Below are 18,230 nucleotides of genomic sequence, written 5' to 3' on the forward strand. Positions count from 1 at the left end.
ACAAAAATAGACCCACAGATAACAGAGCAATGCAAAAAGTTTCTAAAACCAGGGATTGTGAGACCAAAGCTATAGTTACGTGAATTTTACACCAAGAATTTTCAAACTGTTAAATGTTGCCTTTATGTTGGAAATAAATGTCTTCAGAAACTTGAAAAAAAAAAAAAAAACCACAGACATAGGAAACAAACTTATGATTACCAAAGGGGAAGTGGGGTGGGGGGAGAGGGATAAATTAGGAGTTTGAGGTTAACATATACATAAAACAGATAACCAACAAACACCTACTGTATAGCACAGGGAACTATACTCAATATTCTGTAATAACCTATAAGGGAAAAGAATTTTAAAAAGTATATATATATATACACACACACACACACATATATATACATGTATATATGTATGTATAACTGAATCACTGTGCTGTACACGTAAAACTAACACATTATAAATCAACTATATTTCAATAAAAAATTAAAGAAATTTAATGAGACCTCAAAAAAACTTTAAAAATACAATAAAACAAAAGTATGAAAAAAAACATTAAAAATGCAACTCAACTGAATAACTCCTGTAAACACTTTAATCTGCCTCCCTGCCCCAAGTCTCCATTCAAAACTTTATACTTAAGTCATCAGAGAAGAAAATCCTTAATATAGTGGACATGGTGAATCCCCAGCTACCTCCCAGGATCTTTTCCATCACTTCTACTCCTTGTTATTAATCCTATCCACGCTGACAATTCCTTCACTGTGCTAGGGCCTTTGAAACAAGCCATTTACTCTGAATAATCAATCTCTCCTTCCCTCCTGCTGCTAACTTATTAGCCCTCACCCAACCTTGCCTCTCAGCAAAATCATCACTTCCTCAAGGTAACACCCCACACTCACACACACACATACTGTCTCTGTTCTCTGTACGCAATTGGAGAATGACATCTAGTGTTCATGTGACCATTTATTCAATGTCTGTCTCCTCCACTGGACTGTAAACTCCATAAAGGAGGGTCATTTTCTTTTTACTCACCATTACATCCCTTAGAATCTAGCACACTAAAAAGAGAAGCTCCACAAATAATGTGTCAAATGAATAAAACAGAGTGATCTAAAGATTCAAAGTCATTAAGAGGTACAAACAACTAGGTATAAAATAAGTAAGTTACAAGGATGTAATGTACAGTACAGAGAATATAGTCAGTATTTTATAATATCTTTATATGAAGTGTAATACATAAAAATATTGAATCACTATATTGTACACCTGAAACTATATTTTGTAAGTCAACTATACTTCAATTAAAAAAAGAGTGCTTGTTAAAATAACTAGATTTAAAAGTTAAAAAAAAAAGATTTAAAGCCAACAAACCTGTCAGAATAACTATTTACATTTAAAACAAGTATAAATTTTTGATGCAAGGTATATATTTACATCCATCTAATAACCAAGGGAAATAAACAAGGTGAGGGGAAAATTAACCTTTAAGAATCAAACTAACGGAGAGAAACATAACATTAATAAATTAAAACTCTGTCATATCCCTCTGTTGAGAGGGATATTAAGTCAAATATCCCTCTCAACCACACACCCGCTTACAGCCAACATACCTGTTCCTGAACCTCATCAGGAAATAGATCCTTCCACTTTTCAGTCCTTTCCTACCTTCACTGCTACCCTATGGTAACAGTAACACATCATTAAAATTTTTTTCTCTCTGTTTTCAGAAGTTCTAACGAAAAGCTTTACAGTGCCCTGAACACACTAATACATATCATCCTACACTGTCCCTTTCCTTACTAGTTTAAACCAACTGTATAAAACAAAAATAGATGACTTCCCTGGTGGCACAGTGGTTAAGAATCCGCCTGCCAATGCAGGGCACACCGGTTCGATCCCTGGTCTGGGAAGATCCCACATGCCATGGTGCAACTAAGCCCGTGCGCCACAACTACCGAGCCTGTGCTCTAGAGGCTGCAAGCCACAACTATCGAGTCCACGCGCCACAACTACTGAAGCCTGCATGCCTAGAGCCCGTGCTCCGTAACAAGAGAAGCCACTGCAATGAGAAGCCCTCGCACCACAACAAAGAGTAGCCCCCACTTGCCGCAACTAGAGAAAGCCCGTGCGCAGCAATGAAGACCTAATGTAGCCAAAAGTAAATTAATTAATTAATTTTTAAAAATAGAGAAACTAAAAGATATTAACATAAAAAATGGATTTTTCACACCAAAATTAAAATGAAGTAAAGAAATAAGACAAGTTTCAAACATGCTAATAATAAGCAAATAAGTAAACAATTCACAAGTACGTCTTTTTTTAAGTCCAAATACAATAATGTAATTACACATTTATTAACATAATTAATCAATATCTGTTTCCACCACTAGACTAGAAGCTTCATAAAACGAGAAAATGTATTAGATTCTGCTACCCACTATATATTTCCAGCACCCAGAACAGAAAAAACATTTACTATTTAATTACTAAATATTAAATAAACAACAAATGAACTGCATTTCTGGTGACTTTAAGAAGTTTGAAGAAAATAACCTTTATAAAGAGTAATATTAAAGATAAAATTTTATTTCACACTCATATTTAATAACCAGTTGAAGATGAAAATATACCATAATTTGGAATTAAAGAATTCTCACTTTTCATAGCTTCAAAGTAATCACTTTATCCTTTTATTCTCTTCAAGTCTTTTTTATTGCCTGTAATTCTACAAAGGTTTTTAAAAAATTCTTGTTATAAATGTATCATTCTGTGTTCTGTGCACTATACAATAATATATACTGTATTTCATCAATTCTAAGGTGCATATTTTCACAGTTTAACATATTTGAAATCAATCACTACAAGAAAGCATGTTACCTAGTTTAATTGGATTTTTTTCCCTTTCTTAACAACAATATCTTTAGCCTGAATGAAATACCATAAAGTATGTATGCTCCTAACCAAATTCATTTTTCCCCTAAAGGTTAGAAAAACATATAAGATGAATATTATACAAGAGACAACAAAACCAAAGACTTTATTACATATATGAATGGTTTCAGGCTATTCTCAGGAACTTATCATCACCCGAAACTGCTCCAGCTCTGAAAATTTTAAGTCAAATATCCCTCTCAACCACACACCCGCTTACAGCCAACATACCTGTTCCTGAACCTCATCAGGAAATAGATCCTTCCACTTTTCAGTCCTTTCCTACCTTCACTGCTACCCTATGGTAAGCTCTATCCCACACATCAGTTCAATCACTCACACCCCAACCTTCAGTTCTCTTGCCCCCCATCCTCCTGTCATACCTGCCCTATCAATACTACTTACTTAAAGACATCCCTATCTGGATGTCCCAGGTACACATTCAAAAAACTGTCCCAAACTGAACTCTTTGACTCTGCCAAGACTTGCTGCTCCTTCTGTATTTAACATCTCAGTGAGTAGCATCAAGAGTCATTCAATTGGCCCAGTCCAGAAACCCAGTTGTCACACTTGATTCTACCCTCTCTTTGAAACTCTCACATCAGTCACCAGAACCAGTGAAAAAACAAACTGTCAGGAAAACAGAGGCTCCCGCCAATGTACAGACATTAGGTAACACTACTCAACATAACTGAAACCCCACACACACAAACATATAACCTTATTCTTTGCCTACATTCCAAACCCTTCCAGAAGGTGTCTCCAAACCTTCATCCAAGTAAAGCTACCTAGACTAGTGCTTCTCAAACTACCTGTTATTGGCTTTTGTAAAATACAATAAAAATGAATTACTAGGCAAATGAATTTTTAAAAAAAATACATAAATACTAGCACAATATTTTAATTAAATTCAAATGCCCAAAAAATTACTCAAACTTTCTAAATGCTCACTCTCAATTGCTTATAGTTATCTGTCAAGGGCCAGTACCAAACAAAAGCACTGAACCAGACCCCACCTCTAATTTATGTTTCCTTCGTTTGCTCATTATAATATTATTAATATTATTACCATAAAGTACAGTCTTGACCTGAGCCTTAACCTAAAACTTTCTATTTTGTCAGAGAATTACTATGTTCTTGGTTCACTTCTACAGTCAAAAGAACACAAACCAACATATAGCTCTACTTATTTTCTCTCTTTGCTTTATATCCCTCTCTCCATCAAGGACTAGCTGATCTATAGTCTCTCCTTAATCCTTTCATCTTTAGTAAATAACCTGGATGATTTTCTTTCCTCTGAAATAATGGTATCCCCTCCTCTATCAATTCTGCCTTTTCAACACATGGAAAAGCAAAAATGCAGACAAATTCCACAAGTTAAGAAAATTTCAAAATGCCTTTACAATCAACAAAAGTAATTCTGCATAAAAACACTTTTCAATGGGTCTAATCCAGAATGGGATAAAATTCAATTACAAAATGACAGCAACACAGCATATACTTACTATGGAATAAGCCTTCTCATATGGAGATGATACTTAATCACATTAAGTCACAATCAACAGACAAGTCCACAATTCACCTTGTGAAGCTAAGCAAACCTTATTTTATTAATTATTTATTAATTTTACTTTCACAATAATGGAAAGAAAACATGGATCATTAATGAAATCAATCAATTAAATAAACAACTGTACTTACGTGTTAGATGAAAGATTCCATCACAGGCACTAATATGAGATAAAAAGGCATTTCCCAGGCCTTGCCCATTGTGAGCTCCTTTCACAAGGCCAGCAATATCCACTACATTTAGAAAAGCAGGAATTTTGCTGAAAAACAAAAGATGATCTTAATATAAAATAGTACTAAGAACCTGTTTATTAACCAAATGGCTTTCCCAAACATGTTACATGAATTAATTCTCTCCTTTCTAGAACAATGTTTATTAGACTCTCAAATGAATAAAACAAATTTAAACAAGAAATAATCTTTTAAAACATTAGGACTTTCTGGGGCTTCCCAGGTGGCGCAGTGGTTGAGAGTCCGCCTGCCGATGCAGGGAACACGGGTTCGTGCCCCGGTCCGGGAAGATACCACATGCCGCGGAGCGGCTGGGCCCGTGAGCCATGGCCGCTGAGCCTGCGCGTCCGGAGCCTGTGCTCCACAACGGGAGAGGCCACAACAGTGAGAGGTCCGCGTACCGCAAAAAAACAAAACAAAAAAAAATTAGGACTTTCTTACCTAGGAAAATGAAGGGAAAACATTTTAAAGCAGAACAGATGTTTTTATTGTTACTCTAAAAACTAAAACTCATATCATTAATTTTATTATACTGGCACATGCACACATACACAAAAGCAGAGAACATTTAAAGAGTATACTGATACAAGTCAAGGTAATCATCATAGAATGAGCCAACGTACTCAACAGATACTTTGTGCCAGGAACTGGACTAAGTGCTTTACATGTATTATCATTCCAAAGTTCAAACTTACTCTATAAGATGGGTGTTATTTATTAAACCCACTTTACAGATGAGGAAATTAAGCCATAGAGGAGTTAAGAAATCTATTGCACACAGGATCACTCAGCTAATAGTGACAAAACTGCTATTCAAATATAGGATATCTGGGTTTGCATTTAATCACCATATAGGTTTTACAGCCCCAAAATGCATGTAATGATGTGAACCAATCGTCAGCATAGTAATAACGCAGTTGTTAACAGCAACAGAATTAGACACAGTAAAGTAACAGTTAACACAAATTAGAAAACAAGAAAACCAGTCAGCCATGTAGAAATGGAGATTAAAGCATATGAGTAAATAAAGCTACTTTCAATGTCATATGACAAAGGTGTACGGTATATGCATTTATGTATCCTTTGTCAATTTTCAGAGTACTCATTTTTCAGAATGTCAATTTTATTACATGATAAAATACAACATAAAAGTTCCACAAGGGCTTCCCTGGTGGTGCAGTGGTTGGGAGTCCGCCTGCCGATGTGGGGGACATGGGTTCGTGCCCCGGTCCGGGAGGATCCCACGTGCCGCGGAGCGGCTGGGCCCGTGAGCCTTGGCCGCTGAGCCTGCGCGTCCGGAGCCTGTGCTACGCAGTGGGAGGGGCCACAGCAGTGAGGGGCCCGCATACCGCAAAAAAAAAAAAAAAAAGTTCCACAAAATGCTTTCCTATTATCTGCATGGAAACTGAGTCTTTTTAAAATAACTGTTCTATAAAAAATTTTTATACAAATAGAAATTACTTCATAACTGGTACCAGCAAATCCACAGAAAACATACATAAGATGGGGTTAAGTTTTTGGTGACTACTGTGGTTGCCTCTCCAGCATCCTTTGCCCCTTCTCTTGATGACTATTGACTGTCATTTGGCTAGCCATACCTCGCCAGTGTAGCCTGGAGCTTTGAAAAAGCTGGCTCTACACCTAACTCTAGAAGGGGGCATGTAGCTTGGGCCTATACTAAGCAGCTTAATCTCATTCCCTAGGCACAATTAATGATTCTAGGACCTCTGCCTTGTCCCATTTGCCTAGAAAGGCTTAAGGAGAGATTTGCCAGAGCGGGTTAAGAGGATTCTTGAATAGAAGATCATCAGTCCTCTGACAGGGCTTCTAGAAGCAAACCCCTCTTCCTTCACTCTGAACAAGGATGAGAAAGTATACAGTTCCAAGATTTGAGAGTTCCAAATGATTTAATCATTTGAGATGACCAAAGGGGAAGGCGATCTTATGATCAAGCTGATAAAGTAAGTAAAATGGAGAGGGGAACAAAGCCAGGTCCTTGATGACACAACTGAGGTGCTGAAACCAACATAAAATACCATGCTATCTGTTACTAACTCAATAAATCAATTTTTAAGTCCATATGTTAGGTGCAACCAAACTCATCTAAATAATATAATTTCTAACAACTAAAACATATCACCCATATCATAAATATAAAGTACAGTAGCATAGATATGAGAGGAAAGGTCCTGAAGTTGAAGAAAGAAGCCTGGGGTTCTAGCCCTGGTTGACGTTAACTATCTGTATGACCTTGAGCAAATCATTTCACCTTTCTGGGCTTCTGTTCCTTTTATAAGGAAACCACACAGGACAATCTATAGCTCTGAGATTCTGTTTTCTAATGAAAATGAGCTTCTTAATTCTGATTCTTGATTTAAGGCCAGGATAAAGGTTTAAACCATTAATATCATATCTCAAAAAATAAAATCTTGAGCCCTAATTCAAAGATTTTCTATATACTGTACCAATGATTTTAAGACTACTTTATGTTTTTAGACCTTATGAAACTTTCTTGTGATTAAAATAAGGTTAAAAATCTTTTTAATCACTATGATATAATGAACACAGAATACCAAAAACATTTATAAGTCTTTCTTCAATAGAAACAAATGAAAATGATGAGGAGGATTTTTCTTCCATCAAAAAAACAAACAAAAAACCTGGAATCTTGCAATATAACAGATAAGTTTGGGGTTGCAAGAAGAAAAACTATGAATTACTGTCAATTCTTCCTTATTTGCTTGACCACAAAGAGGACAAAATTAAGTTATGGAAAAAATGAAGATGGGTTCCCATTCAACTTTTGTATTTCCATAAAGGTGTTTAATCAGTGTTTACCAGTAAAGCAAAAGAAATTTTGAGAAATTAATTCCCTCACTGCCTAAAATTTCAATAAATTTGAAGCCCATGAGCTTTATTATTGATTTTTTTTTAATAACATGACATTTCTTTATTTATTTGGTTGCATTGGGTCTTAGCTGTGGCAGGTGGGCTCCTTAGCTGCAGCTCACGGGCTCCTTAGTTGCGGCATGTGTGTCCCTTAGTTGTGGTAGGCGGGCTCCTTAGTTGCAGTAGGAGGGCTCCTTAATTGTGGCATGCTAACTCTTAGTTGCGGCATGCATGTGGGATCTAGTTTCCTGACCAGGGAGCAAACCCAGGTCCCTTGCACTGGGAGCTCGGAGTCTTAACCACTACACCACCAAGGAAGTCCCTCCAAGAGCTTTACTATTGTTGTTGTTCTCTTCACGTCTCTGGAGAATTTCAGCAATGTCACATGACCACACAGCCCCTCAGTGGCAAAGGCTCACACAAGGAGAGAGTCAGAGTGGGCAGAGAAGGCAGTACAACAGCAGCTGTGGCCTGGACAAGGAAGGCATCTGGGCAGGACAGCAGCCCAGCAATAGGCAGGGCCCAAGCCAGGAGAGTGTCCAAACTGGGCAACAACCTGGTGGGTTCAAGGAATTTGCAACATATAAAGGGATTGAGCAAATAAGCACATTATGGGGACAACTGGAGAAAACTAAATGGAATCTGTGAATTAGATGATAATATTAGATCATTGTCAATGTCCTGATTATGATGGTTTACTGTGGTTATGTAGGCGAGTGTCTATACTTAGCAAATACAAACTGAAGAATTAAAGTGCAATGTGGCATCATGTCTGCAAGTTATTTTCAAAGGTTCAGAGAAATTTGAGTGAAAGGCATACAAACATTCTACATATAATTTTGCAGCTTTTATATAAAATTGAAATCATTTAAAAATAAAAAGTTTTTAAAAAGGATTCAGAAGTCAGCTTGAGGAGCCAATTTGAGGGATATAATTTGAGCTATATCCAATGACTGTGACATATTATAACCAAGTGAGTAACACTGATATGAATGAATAAATGAAAACAAGAAAGCTCTTCTTACAGCAGAATGTCAACTAATAAATGAAGAAGAAATGGTGGAATTACAAAATCATCATGTGACAATCATCACAGTAATAATTAATTCATAAAAAAATCAATAGATGCTAAAACTAGAGGATGAAAGTAAGAGAAGTAAATAAATTTGGTATATATTCTGTAGTTAGAACTCATAGGAATTGCTGATAGGTTGGATGTAGGGGTGAGGAAAGAAAAGAATCAAGGATAGATCTTGGGCTTTAACTTAAGCAACTGAAGAAATAATAGTACTATTTATTGAATTATAAACGTCTTGAGGAAGAACAAATTTGACATAGGCAGGGTGAAATCAAGAAGTCCATTTAGGACATGTAAAATCGGAGGCACCTGTTTAGCCTTCTAAGTGTCAGTGTCAAGCAGGCAGTTAGATATACATCTAGAGTTCAACAGAGTTCAGGGCTGGAGACAAAAATTTGGGATTTATCACCACATTCAAAATAGTGAAAAACTAAAAGCAAACTAAATTCTCAATAATAGGGAAATGGTAAATAATCTGTGTACATTCATATAACATAGTACTAAACATTATATTAGAAATTATTATTTAAATCTGTACTTTTTAATCTAGAAAAATATTAACGATACCCCAAGTAAAAATATATCAAAAGTATGGAAGGATCTACCTCAAAAGTATTTATATCTATTATATCAAGGTAGAAGTATAGGTGATTTTTACTCCTCTCTTTATACATTTCCATATTGTCTGAACTTCCTACAATAAAACTGTATTATCTTACTTTTTCTAATTAAAGATATAATACATGCTGTTATAAAAACTTCAGAGAGAACTACAAGAAATGAAGAAAAAAATGACCTAAAAATTCCATTCCCCAGAGATAACCATCAATTAGTTTGTGATCTTCAGTTCATACATTTTCCTATGAATACACACATACATGTATCATTTTACATGAATGGAATCACATAATACAGACTAATTACGCCCTCTACTTCACACTCCCCAGAAAAAAATAACTTCAATGTTAACAATGGATGTATCCTTCCTCACCCTTCTCCAGGTTCTAGGTTACTTTTATAATCACCCAAAACAATAATGCTACATTAATTTTGAAATAAACAACACAACACTTCTACATAATTTTAAATATATCACTTATATATATTTACTCAATCTATACAGGGCCAACCACATGAAGAATGGCATAAAGATTCTTCTTACCTTGCTGGTTTGTGGTACTGGCAAAGAAAGTCAAACCTTTCATCTGGCACAGGTACTCTGCTCTCATTAGGATCAATAGTGCAGAATGGGAAGTTTTCTGCTGAAGCTTGACTATTGGTTAATACATTGAAGAAAGTAGATTTCCTAAAATGAATAAAAACAATTTCAATCAATTCTTAGGCTAACACTGAGAAAAATTTATCTCACTCTAATTTCAATGCTCAAATAAAATCCATAAGGATTATAAAACAAATCTGGGAATGCAGGGTGGGGGGTAGGGCGGGGAATACATTTTTACTAACAGAAACGAATGAAATTTACAACAATGCAGCTCATGATTTACAATTAAGTTATGCTCCTCTCTCAGTCTATTTGGAACGTTGAAAGCATCTCCCCAAAGAATCTTTGTTATAAATGATAACTAGTCTCACAACACACCACAAAATCTATTTTACTCCTAAAGTACCTAGAACACCAGTATCATTTCACCTGTATCTAGTATAATCTTCTCTGGCATAAATGTAGAGAGGTGTGCATTTAGTTAGGTCAATTACTTCACAAGCATTGGCTAATTGTCTAATAGGAAATGGGAGTTTGGAGCTCAGACTCCCTTCTAATTGTTAGTGCATAAGGATTACTGGTAATCTAGAACTGTGAATGGTGGATTGTGAAAGTCAAAATGTGAATTTTTTCCAAGGTATAACTTTAATCAAGAAAAAGCTATTAAAAATGAAAGAACTGTTCACTAATTTTCTGTTATCTGATTTTTATCAGATAATACACACTCAGAGAATGCCAACTCGTATTACTATTCTATCTTTTCCAAACACTTTTTAAGGTAAAAATGTCTCCCAGATGAGATCTAACCCTATATTCATCAGAAGTTTATACTTGCTACAGTTAGTTCATCTGACTGAATTTTAAATCAGAGAACCAGTCCTTTTTTTTTTTTTTTTTTTTTTAAACTCTGAGACCCTTTTAAAAGAGTAATGAACAGGGACTTCCCTGGTGGTCCAGTGGTAAAGAATCCACCTTACAGTGCAGGGGACGTGGGTTCAATCCCTGGTCAGGGAACTAAGATCTCACATGCCACGGGGCAACTAAGGCATCACGCCACCACAACTACTGAGCTCGCATGCCTCAACTAGAACCCCCAAGCAGCAAACTATAGAGCCCACCCGCTCTGGAACCCGCGCACCACAACTACAGAGCCCACACACCCCGGAGCCAGTGCACCACAACTAGAGAGGAGAAAACCCACACGCCACAACTAGAGAGAAGCCCGCACACTACAAGAGCCTGTGCGCCACAACTAAGACCCAACGCAGCCAAAAATAAAAATTTTTTAAAAAGCCATCTCTAAGACACCCTCTAAAAATAAAATAAAATAAAATAGTAATGAACAAAAGGCAACAAGGAAGGCTTACCTAAATACTACTGGTGAGAAGGATGGTTTGGCAACGATATATTAACTTGAACCTGCCCATAGGTCTTTAAGATATTGCTCTTATATCACATTCAGACTAAATATTTATAGGATTAAAGTAGAAAAGTTTCCAAAAACAGCCACTTAAATCATTACTGGTTACTTAGAGTACCAATGGTCAAATCAGTAGCTTTCAAATGCTTGCCTATAACAGACTCAGCTGAGAATTTAAAGGCATGCACTACCAGGCCTCTTTCCAGATTTGGTGTAGGTCCCAGTATTTTAACTCAGCTAACAACTCACTGAATAATACTGACTGTTGTAGAATTTATATTGGTAACCTCTAAGAGCCTGGTAACAATCCCAGAACTCTAGGAATGATAATTAAGAGGAAATTACTAGCTCCTATAGAGACAGCTTTTCTTTTCAATCCTGTTAAGATAAATGTCATAGTACTTAATTTAAAATAGTCTGAATATTTATCGAGTTATAGTCCATCTATTTCAAGAAAGAGACTGAAGATTAATACAATTTAAAAAATTAATATATAAAATAAGGCAGATAATTTTTAAAAAGAAAACTCACATTCAAATTATGAGCTTTAAATGCCATGTCCATTAAAAATAATGAGGACTTCTTGGAGAAATTACTAGTTCCAGGTCTGGGACCAGAAGTATACAAGATGAATCTCAAACAATTTTTTCCCAAGGGAAAACAAGGAACCTACTGAAGGCCATAGAGTCCTATCAAAAGCACTCTGGAGCCAATCTGAATAGGCCCACAGGCCAAAGATGGGTCAATCTGAGCATCTTTAAGGATAGCTACAATGAACTATAACAAATCAAATAACTTCATATCCATGAGCTGTTAATAATCCTCAACAAGACAAAATCAAAAAAAAATAAAAAAAAAAACCCTCTCTGGCTACCTTTTAATGATGCTAGGTGATTGATTCTTCTGATAACCGTTGAGTAAAACATTCATTGTGTCTTTCCTATATAAACTGCACTTTTAGAGTAACAAAGAATTGATGAAGAAAAGATTCTTTTATAGACATATTCCAGCCAATAAATGAAAAAAGAATAAAAAACTTAGAATACCACCATTTTGCAACCACTAAGGAACTAATGAATTGGGTAATTATCACCAATGATCATTAACTGTCTCCCCCCCAAAAAGTACCTCCTAACAATTATGTACACCATCTTTCAAGTATTCCTGACATAAAAAATTATATGATCAAAAATTATCTGAAACTTACCTGATCAAGCCTTTAGATATTACTATCACTTAACAGAAAATACAGAGGACAGGAAAACATATTAAGACACCACATAGATGCAATTAAGAAAATTTGGACTTTGGAAAATTCTGTAAGACTAACATCCAGATTTCTCTAACAAGTCAACTGGTGGAGGGAGGAAATTCTGCTTCTGGGTGAGATGCAAAAGCTAACAGCAGACTAGAACTCTCACCCCAAACTAGAAAAGCCATTTAAATGCAGAATACATAAAGTATCTGTTTGAAGGGGCTAAGAATCTGGAAATGGGACATTTGCCCATTCTAGGCAAAGTAAGGTGGCCAAGAATCCAGGGATCTCTCTTATGCAAGAACAGGTTTACTCATGTAAGCTGATGCTGGAGTACAGGGAACCCAGCAAAGAATTAGGAGAAGACTTGGAAGATGGACCTCAAGAACACAACCAGTTTTCCCCTCAGGATACTGCTCCCAAAAGGGAGAATTACAAAAGCGTACTGAAGTAAATGAACTAGAGAGTAATACGCTCCATACCTTATTCCCCTCCCTACACAAAAATAAAACATAAAAAGTGATACTTAGGTTGCCAGAACAATCCATAAGTCCTTATTTACCGAAAATGTAAGTAAAGGGAATTCCCTTTGTGGTCCAGTGGTTACAATTCCGTGCTCTCACTGCCAAGGGCGCAGATTCAATCCCTGGTCAGGGAACTAACATCCCAGAAGCTGCACAGTGCAACCAACAAATAAAAATTAAAAAAAATAAAATGTAACTAAAATATTGCATACCTGCAACAAAAATATAACAAAATAATGGTACAATAAAAATACTTCAAGGAAAATTTAAATATATTAATTAATCCACTTACAAGACATTTGTGCCTTTCTTGGGGGACAAAAAAAGGGCAGTTGTATTTTTGTATACTGTAGATAAAAAACTGCTCGTTGCTATTACCACAGTCACAGTAATTGCAATATAAAAAGTCCAGGGGCTTCCCTAGTAGCGCAGTGGTTGGGAGTCCGCCTGCTGATGCGGGGGACACGGGTTCGTGCCCCAGTCCAGGAGGATCCCACATGCCACGGAGCAGCTGGGCCCGTGAGCCATGGCCGCTGAGCCTGCGCGTCTGGAGCCTGTGCTCTGCAACGGGAGAGGCCACAACGGTGAGGGGCCCATGTACCGCAAAAAAAAAAAAAGTCCATAGGGAGTTCATGGAGTTATTTTCAAATTTATTGGTTTTATTAAGTACTGCATTTTTGACTGCCTTCCTGGACAAAAATATGTTTAATACTAAAGAAAAAAGTTTATCCCTTAAAACATATTACACAGTAAAAATAAAGAAAAGAAAGTCCCATTATCTCTTAGGCTAAAAAAATGCTTACATGCAGTCAAACTAAACATGGAAGACATCTCCATTTTCACAGGTCACCTCATCTTGTACATGATTTTAAATTTCATAAAGTCCAAGTAATCTGTACCTTCCAATAGCTTTGTACGTACAAAAAAGTAAAAAGGAAGAAGGAAAAAGAAAATTTTCTAAGGATTATTAGTACAGCCTTTAGCGGCAAGTTAAGACATTTTGATCTATTCAAATCTATTAAAGAAAAGCCTTGCAAAAGCAAAGAATTTTAAAGTTTTGGTTTAAATTGGAGTGGTAAAGCCCATAAGGCTTTTTGTGAAATGAGAATTTTACACACACACATACATTCAGATCCCTTATAAGGTTATTATTGAAGCTTGAAAGTATAAGATTCAAAATTGTAGGGATCTCTCTTATGCAAGAACAGGTTTACATAAATATTATTTCAGCACTGATATTAAAAGAGTGGCTAGACTTAATGTATGCCCCCCACTTAAGACTTAAATACTTTATTTTTGAAATTATATATTTTACTGTAATAAATAAATCTGACTGAATATATGTTTTATCTAAAACCTTATGCAAAATTACAATATGTATAGGGAAGTCAGGATACCAATGCAAACTCCCCCAGCATTCTGAATTAACCATTCATACAACACACAACCAAAAGCATGGAAAGAAGTAGAATATTCTTTCAAAATGTTTTGAATTTAGATATAACTAGACTGTTAAAAAATATCTATCTGCTAGATACAGAAAACAAAAATGACAGGAATAAATACCAATGTGTATATACATGGGTTAGTATAACCACATATTTTTCCTAATTCTATCAGGTGAGAGGGCTTAAAAGAAGTAACACCCCAGCAGTAGGATCACATCTAGAGCCCAGATCTTAGTTTCTAAATACCATTCTTCGATAAAAGAAGCCAAGGCTCTCTGGAGACAAGGTTGGGACACGAAAAACACACTATTAGCCTGAAATATCTTACAGTGTCAGAGAGTAAGGAAATGCTTGAAAAGAAAAAAAAAAAAAAAAAAGACAGGGAAAAAAAGAAAGGAAAAAACAAAAAGAATAGAAAAAAAAGATGGAGGCATGTAAAAAGGACATAAAACGCAACTTAAAGGAGCTCCCAATGACCAAATCTGAACAATTTGAGCAATAAAATAAATACTGATAATATTGGATTAAAACCCAAAGAATAAAAAAAATTTCACTGAGTCTAAATAGAACTATATAAATGATTGAATAAATAACCTAATTGTAGGGGGGAAAAAAAACATTCCATACAGAAGAATTCCAAATAATAAATGTAAGAGGAATAAGGGAAGTAGAATATCACCATTAGAACACCACACTAATAATTGCTGCAGGCAAAATCCACTAAGAAGTGATAAAGTTTAGCTGGGGAAACTTTAAGAAGAAACAGAATATTTAAATAGCCTCAAGATACCTTTCCCCCATAATATTAATTAATTACTGTGGTGATTTTAACGAATGTCCACAAATTCTTTGATACTCATTCCTTCAGGAGGTGGAGCTTAATTCCCCTCCCCTTGAGCATGGGTTGGACTTAGTGACTTGCTTCTAAGGAACAGCCTATCAAAAAGAAAAAGGATAATTTTACAGTGGAGAAATCTGGCAGACATCACCTTAACCAAATGATCAAGGTTAACATCACAAGTGACAAATCATGTTGCTGTCATGTAGGCCCTCAATATGACACAATGAGAAAGGCACTTCACCTCCACAGTGTTCTTCCCAAAAGTCTATTGCATGATTTCTGATACCAAAATATATATTATAAAACTACAGTAATCCAAATAGTGTGGAATTGACATAAAGATGGACCCATATACCAGTGGAACAGAATAGAGCCCAGAAATAAATCCTCCCATATACAGTCAGATAATCTTTGACAAGAGTATCAAGACCACACAATGGGGAAAAGACAGTCTCTTCAATAAATGACACTGAGAAAACTGGATAGCCACATGCAAAGGAATGAAGACCCTTACCTTACACCATACACAAAAATTAACTCAAAATGGATTACAGACCTAAAGGTAGAGCCTAAAACTATAAAAGTCACAGAGGAAATGTAGGGGAAAAACTTCGTAACACTGGATTTGGCAATTATTTCTGAGATATGACACCAAAAGGACACGCAACAAAAGCAAAATTAGAAAAAAGATGAGACTACCTCAAACTTAAAAACTGCACATCAAAAGAAACAATCAACAGAGTGAAAGGTAACCTATAGAATGGGAAAAAAATAATTGCAAATCACATGTCTGATAAAGAGTTAATATCCAGAATGTATAGAGAACTAGTATAACTTAACAACAACAACAAAAGTAACTTTAAAAAGTAACATTAAAAAGTAGCAAAGGACCTCAATAGACATTTCTCCACAGAAGATAAACAAATAGCCAAGAAACATATGAAAAGATGCTCAACATCACCAATCATCAGTAAAATGCACATCAAAACCACAATGAGGTATCACCTCACACCCATTAAGACAGTCACTATCAAAAAAACAGAAAACAAGCGTTGGCCAAGACGTAGAGAAATTAGAACTCTAGTACACTGTTGGTGGAAGGTAAAATGGTACAGCTGCTATGGAAAACAGTATGAAGGTTCCTCAACAAACTAAAAATAGAATTACCATGTGATCCAGCAACTCCACTTCAGGGTATTTACCCAAAATAATTAAAAGCAGGATCTCAAAGTGATATTTGGACACTCATGTTCACTGCAGCATTATTTACAATAACCAAAAGGTGGAAGCAGCCCTAATGTCTATCGACAGAGGAATGGATAAAGAAAACGTCCACAGCATGAGGAAACATCAAACTGGAATTGAGAGACATTATACAAAATACCTGAATAGAACTTTTCAAAAGTAAATGAAATTTTTCATGACCTTTAAAAGGTCTATACAGGAAAAGAAAAAGGACATTAGCAGGAAAACTGGTGAAATCCAAAACAGTCTACAGTTAATAGTAAATAAATAAATGAGCAAAAAAAAAAAATCTGAAATTATATGATATAGCAACAGTGACCAGGCTTCAGGTTCAAGATGGTGGAGTAGAAGGACGGGCTCTCACTCCCTCTTGCAAGAGCACCAGAATCACAACTAACTGCTGAACAATCATCGACAGGAAGACACTGGAACTCACCAAAAAAGATACCCCACATCCAAAGACAAAAGAGAAGCTGTAATGAGATGGTAGGAGGGGTGCTTTCACAATAAAATCAAACCCCATAACTGCTGGATGGGTGACTCACAAACTGGAGGACACTTATACCACAGAAGTCTACCCACTGGAGTGAAGGTTCTGAGCCCCACTTCAGGCTTCCCAACCTGGGGGGTCCGGCAACAGGAGGAGGAACTCCCAGAGAATCAGACTTTGAGGCTAGCGGGATTTGATTGCAGGACTTCGACAGGAGTGGGGGAAAAAGAGACTCCACTCTTGGAGGGCACACACAAAGTAGTGTCCACATCAGGACCCAGGGGAAAGAGCAGTGACCCCACAGGAGACTGAACCAGACCTACCTGCTAGTGTTGGAGGGTCTCCTGCAGAGGCGGGGGTGGCTGTGTCTCACCATGAGGACAAGGACACTAGCAGCAGAAGTTCTGGGAAGTACTCCTTGGCAAGAGCTCTCCCAGAGCCCGCCATTACCCCACCAAAGAGCCAGGGTAGGCTCCAGTGTTGGCTCCCCTCAGGCCAAACAACCAACAGGGAGGGAACCCAGCCGCACCCATCAGCAGAGAGGCATATTAAAGTTTTACTGAGCTCGGCCCACCAGAGCAACACCCAGCTCTACCCAGCACCAGTCCCTCCCATCAGGAAACTTCCACAAGCCTCTTAGCCTCATCCACGAGAGGGCAGACAGCAGCAGCACGAAGAACTACAATCCTGCAGCCTATGGAACAAAAACCACATTCACAGAAAGACAAGATGAAAAGGCAGAAGGCTATGTACCAGATGAAAGAAAAAAATAAAACCCCAGAAAAACAGCTAAATGAAGTGGAGATAGGCAACCTTCCAGAAAAAGAATTCAGAATAATGATAGTTAAGATGATATAGGACATCGGAAAAAAGAATGGAGGCAAAGATCAAGAAGATGCAAGAAATGTTTAACAAAGACCTAGAAGAATTAAAGAACAAACAAACACAGATGAACAATACAATAACTGAAATGAGAAATACACCAGAAGGAATCAATAGCAGAATAACTGAGGTAGAAGAACAGATAAGTGACCTGGAAGACAGAATGGTGGAATTCACTGCTGTGGAACAGAATAAAGAAAGAAGAATG

The 18,230-nt window shown here is 36.6% G+C and overlaps 1 protein-coding gene across 2 annotated transcripts in view; it reads right to left on the reverse strand.

Moving 5' to 3' along the window:
* OLA1 (Obg like ATPase 1) overlaps window positions 1-18,230 on the reverse strand; it is a 169,090-nt gene that overhangs the window by 134,582 nt on the left and 16,278 nt on the right. For both annotated transcript variants that reach the window (XM_065880387.1, XM_065880388.1), the window contains 2 exons: window positions 9,858-10,001; window positions 4,630-4,757 (listed from right to left, as the gene is read on the reverse strand). In XM_065880387.1, coding sequence (XP_065736459.1) covers window positions 4,630-4,757; window positions 9,858-10,001 — 272 coding nt within the window. The remainder of the gene's footprint in view (window positions 1-4,629; window positions 4,758-9,857; window positions 10,002-18,230) is intronic.

Source organism: Phocoena phocoena, chromosome 7, assembly GCF_963924675.1.
Source record: "Phocoena phocoena chromosome 7, mPhoPho1.1, whole genome shotgun sequence".
Lineage (NCBI taxonomy): Eukaryota > Metazoa > Chordata > Mammalia > Artiodactyla > Phocoenidae > Phocoena > Phocoena phocoena.